We start from the raw sequence: 4103 nt of genomic DNA on the forward strand, positions 1-4103 counted from the left end.
GGGGTTATGATCAGCGTCCATGGCCTCCTAATTAAAACATTCCTTTACATATGAGCTAAATACTGCATGCATCTCATGGTATTCATGGCCTCATGCTTGAAGCCATGTTCAATGCGAAGTCATCTAGGGCACATAAAATATTTGATGCCAAAAAATGCAACAAATTTCTTTTTTTCCCCCTTTTGGAAGTCCATGTTGGAAGTAGAATCCTAGGCCAAAAATCTCTTCTCAATGCTTAGGCTTAGTGCACACGGTGCTCAAAGTGCGGCACTGGTGGCTGTTTTTACAGAAATCGAGGTCAAGGGAAGTGCCCTTGGACTCCAAATTGGCACCCCAATTTTTGGAGGTGCCATTTCAAGCACCAGAGCACCACTGCTGCATCAGCCAATGAGAAATTAGCATGTGGCGCTAGTGTTGAGATGGATTGCTTCAATGCTTTGAAAAACGCACCGACAGGGATAGACAAGCCGATAAAAACCCCCCAGCTCTCACAAGGAGTGCTCTCTGCAAATAATCATATCAGTATTGAATGCTCTATTCAGTGCTTCAGGAAAGTTTTGGAATTTTGATCCAACACCCAAGCATCCACCTTACAATAATTCTAGGAACAAGATGGACATGATAAAAAATTTCCATAAGATGAACAAGATGGACATGATAACAAGATTTCCATAATTCTAGGAACATATCGGAGGAAATGCACCAACTCCCCTTCCCTTGTTCGTGTGGAGTGGCCCTTAGAGGGCTTTACAAAAGAGAAATGTAGAGATTTAAGAAAGTAAATCAAAAGGTAACTTAAGTAACTTCATGATCTTTCCATTTAGATACTACACGACTCTGTACCTCATGCCAAGGGCTCTTGAACATAGATTTTGGTTGGAGACGATGACAAACTCGATAGGCAACAATTGTAGTTCTGGGGTCGCAAATGTTCGTAATAGATGCACACCGATCAGCCAGCTTTCTTTGCAAGATAGCAGCCGCATTTCGAGTACATTTCCCAGTGTGCTTCACGTCAGAGATTCCCATACCCAATATAAATCTCAAGACACACTTCACGTCAGAGATTCCCATACCCAATAATAAATCTCAAGAGACATCTTTACGGCGCATGCTTGCGCCCCAAGATTCACTCGCACACGAATCGGATCGGCGCTTTCGACCAAGATTGTTCAGTTGCGCTTCCCATTGGAGCTTCCACGCGCCGGAAACCTGATGTCGATCTTCGGTCCTGGGACGTTTCGTGCCTGACACTGTTGTAGCGGAAGCAGATCCTCTTCCCAACGCTTGGGCACAAAATGGGTGTAGCAGAGTATAGTCATAATCCGCTCTTTGCTCCGGGTCCGACAAGATCTCGTACGCCTCCTGCACTCGAATGAACTCATGAACGGATCCTCCTTTGTCACCTGCATGGCAGACGTCTGGATGGTACCGCCTGGCCAGCTTTCTGTAAGCGCTCTTGATCTCAGCGTGGCTTACATTCTGTTCTACACCGAGAATGGCATACAGCGATGCAGCCTGAGATGCGTAAGAAGGGAACCTAGTGTCGTTGACGGCAGCACAATTAACAACAAGCCTTGGCTCCCAGTGGGCGAAATGGGAGTTGGGGCGCTTCTGGGCGACGCGCAGAGAGAGTGCTATAGATCTAGCATCCAGCGTGCCATAGGTGGAGAGCTGAAAGCTTCCTGCACAGATGTAGACCTGGGAGGGGAGCGGAATGGAGAGGCAAGGCATGATGGATTGGGTAGATGAAATGGTGGGAGCGTATTCAATGGGGAGAGGCAAAGACGCAGGAAGCTTAGAGGGGGTGGTGGAATGGAAGTTGACGACGGAGCTGGCCGCAAAACATGAATGATGAGAAGCTCAGAAGGGCGTTGAAAAAGAGACATGATATGAAGTTTGAACTCACATGGAAACGGCAGGAATCGGATTCCATTTTTGCAAGTTGTTTTGTGGGACTTGTTCTTTTCCATGAAATTCCTTGATTTGGGCGCAAATACGATTTGCCCGGGTCCCTCTCTAACGTTGCATTCATCCTCAATCTTGCATCGAATTTTATGAGAGTATCTTTGAGCAATGGGTCACCCACTCTTAGAGAATTTTGTCAGCAAATCACATAAATTTAAGATTTCAAATTGTGAAGGTTTTTGGGCCTTTCAAAGGGTCCTAAGGAATGGCTTCGTTTTTAGGTCCATAGTTTTGAAGTTAGATTTGACCATCCAAATTGTGGTTAGTATGAGCTTTAAGTGTGTGTTAGTAGTAGTAGTTTAAGAGCTTCTAATGTGTTTAGGGTTTAAGGTTTTTGTTTGCTTGTGGAGGTCCTAAATGTTCTTGTCTTTTGTTGTGGAAATCCTAGATGGTTGTCTTTTGTTAGGCATCTCTCTCTAAAGATAGAGGCTCTCTTTGTCTCTTGTATAACACCACCTTTATATTACTCTTGCTAAAATAAGCACTTCCCCACTTTTATTTAATGGTCCTTCCACCACACACCTCTTTCACCTGTTTCTCTCTCTCTTTCACTCATCCACCTTTTCCCATATTCCTTCACCTTTACTTGCTTATCTCTTTTCCTTTCCTTCCAATTTACACCCATTGTTTCCCTTTTATAAGTTATTGGAAATATTTTTTGAGCTTACACTTAGACTTATAATGTCCCTCCAAAAGGCAAGGCCTTAGTGGGATCCCCACATTGTTTCTTAAATCACATAACTTGAGATTTCAAATTGTGAAGGTTTTTTCTTGAGAATTCTAGTTAAAATATAACTAAGTTGCCTAAAATTCTATAGGTTTACAAAATTGAGAAAGTGTTTTTTACAGGTGGAGTTCATTGTATATAGTTTGCAAGTTTTCTACGAACACTAGGTGGGGTGCATACAAGCATTGTCTCAAGGTTGTAGGCTACTACCTTTTTTGGGCCTGCTCAGGGTCTATGTAGGGATGGAGAAGTTTTTTGCTAATCAGGTTCATTATTTGGAAGTTAGTTCATTTGGTCAAGTTGACCATGTTAATGGCATGTTAATTGATGTTTAGTGTTAGGATTACTGGTAGTTTAGGCGAATTGTAATGAGTTTTAGGCAATTTTGTCTTTTTGTGAGGGTCCTAGAAATGATTTTGTTAGTTTGGATTAAGTTTTTGGCCTTACATGAGATGTAGTGAATTATTTTGTCATTTAGCCACAATAATCATCCATGGCTCCATTGGCTCCCTCAAAGCTAGTAATGATGCCACAATCTTGTGTGTTTCTCTTATCATCAATCCGTTGTGTCCGAAAATGCTTGCCCTCACACCATATAACATTGAACATAGTACACTACACCACGACAAAATCAATTGAATAAGCAATCTAAATTGTCGAAAGCTCCTAACTTATGCAGAATATTCTAGATACTGACCTTTTGCATGCATCCTCTAGCATACTCTTATTCTTCCATTGTCATATGCATCCCCTCGTCTCTCTTTGCTCTCTCCATTTCTTCAAGTAGCCAATCCACATGAATATCCTTTGGAAGTGCTCTTAGATGCTGAGGGTATGGAACACGAGATATGTGGTGTGTATGAAAGAGGGCCCTTTCTCCTTGTCTTATTTCCTTTGCATCCTCGTATCTTTTCACCCATCTTTCCATCACATCACTATTAAGCATGCAATAGAGGTTTATATTATTAAGCAACTCCATGTCCATTACTTTGCTCTGTCCTTTCCCTTGAGGCACAATAGAGGTCATCCTTAGGTCTTCATCATCTCTCCATAGTCATGGGAGAGAGCTATCCACATCAATAAGAAACACAAATATATATACAAGTGACTCTTGTACCAACCAACCCTTGGCCATGCTACCTTTGGGCCTTGCATTTTGCCTCACGAAACCCTTCAAGGTCTTCATGAAGCGCTTGAGGAAGAACAACCATCGTGCATGTACAGTGCCGCATATAGTAATCTCATCCACCAAATGCACTATGAGATATAGTTGGCCTATGAAAATAGAACATGGAAAGGTCTCCTCCACGAAACAAACCACCTCCATTGACATAACTCGAGCATCCTCAAGCGTGATGGGATATATTTCCTTTGAGCTCACATACCTAGAAAGAAAAGAATGCACCAT

The 4103-nt window shown here is 42.5% G+C and overlaps 1 protein-coding gene across 1 annotated transcript; it reads right to left on the reverse strand.

Moving 5' to 3' along the window:
* Positions 1–1089: 1089 nt before the first annotated feature.
* Positions 1090–1734, reverse strand: LOC147895895 (chaperone protein dnaJ 20, chloroplastic-like). The gene has a single exon (XM_087382183.1). It carries the CDS (start codon positions 1732–1734, stop codon positions 1090–1092), a length of 645 nt encoding a protein of 214 aa, XP_087238309.1.
* Between the last annotated feature and the right edge of the window lie 2369 nt (positions 1735–4103).

Source organism: Dipteris shenzhenensis, chromosome 12 (genome assembly GCF_047967505.1).
Source record: "Dipteris shenzhenensis isolate YYH24624 ecotype China chromosome 12, Dip_SZ_1.0, whole genome shotgun sequence".
Classification (NCBI taxonomy): Eukaryota; Viridiplantae; Streptophyta; class Polypodiopsida; order Gleicheniales; family Dipteridaceae; genus Dipteris; species Dipteris shenzhenensis.